This window comes from Macrobrachium nipponense, chromosome 9, assembly GCF_015104395.2.
Source record: "Macrobrachium nipponense isolate FS-2020 chromosome 9, ASM1510439v2, whole genome shotgun sequence".
NCBI lineage: Eukaryota > Metazoa > Arthropoda > Malacostraca > Decapoda > Palaemonidae > Macrobrachium > Macrobrachium nipponense.
The window spans coordinates 83,808,179-83,808,720 of NC_061110.1; the positions used below are offsets into that span (position 1 = coordinate 83,808,179).

General features: G+C 33.6%; 1 protein-coding gene across 1 annotated transcript in view; it reads left to right on the forward strand.

The window, feature by feature from the left end:
- Positions 1–326: 326 nt before the first annotated feature.
- Positions 327–542, forward strand: part of LOC135218270 (uncharacterized histidine-rich protein DDB_G0274557-like) — a 60,881-nt gene continuing 60,665 nt past the window's right edge. Inside the window, exon 1 of the mRNA XM_064254446.1 lies at positions 327–363. Within this exon, the coding sequence (XP_064110516.1) occupies positions 352–363 (12 nt within the window). The 5' untranslated portion in view covers positions 327–351. The remainder of the gene's footprint in view (positions 364–542) is intronic.

Genomic DNA, 542 nt, shown 5'->3' on the forward strand with positions numbered 1-542 from the left:
CACACACATATATATATATATATATATATATATATATATATATATCTATATAATTTGCCTCTAATATAAAACTAAATAGTGTTTGTCTTCTAACACTTTAATAATTTTATCTTATTTTATCCATTAAACATCAAATACTCATATTTATAAAGTATTTCTTAAGTCATCTAAATCATTATCGATATGACAATATGAAGACAACATCGGGACTAAAATTCTGGTTTCCTTTCGCAATGTCACAAGACTTAACGAAGGTCTTTTTCGGAAAGAAGCGACTATAAAAGCAAGGTTCCGCCTTACACCAGCAGACACTCACTCACAAGTGGCCACGGTGAACACCTACGAGCAACAATGAAGTTCCTGGTCAGTATATCAAAGAGAGATATAGTTACTTGTAAATTTTCTCGTGTCTAATACCATAGATCAGAGCAAGCACAACATTATTTACCAGGAAGTTTGTTTGGGTCTTTATGACAACGGCACATTTGCAGTCGTCTAAATACTGCTTGCTACCCGTCAAAGTGCTGACGATTTATCACGGG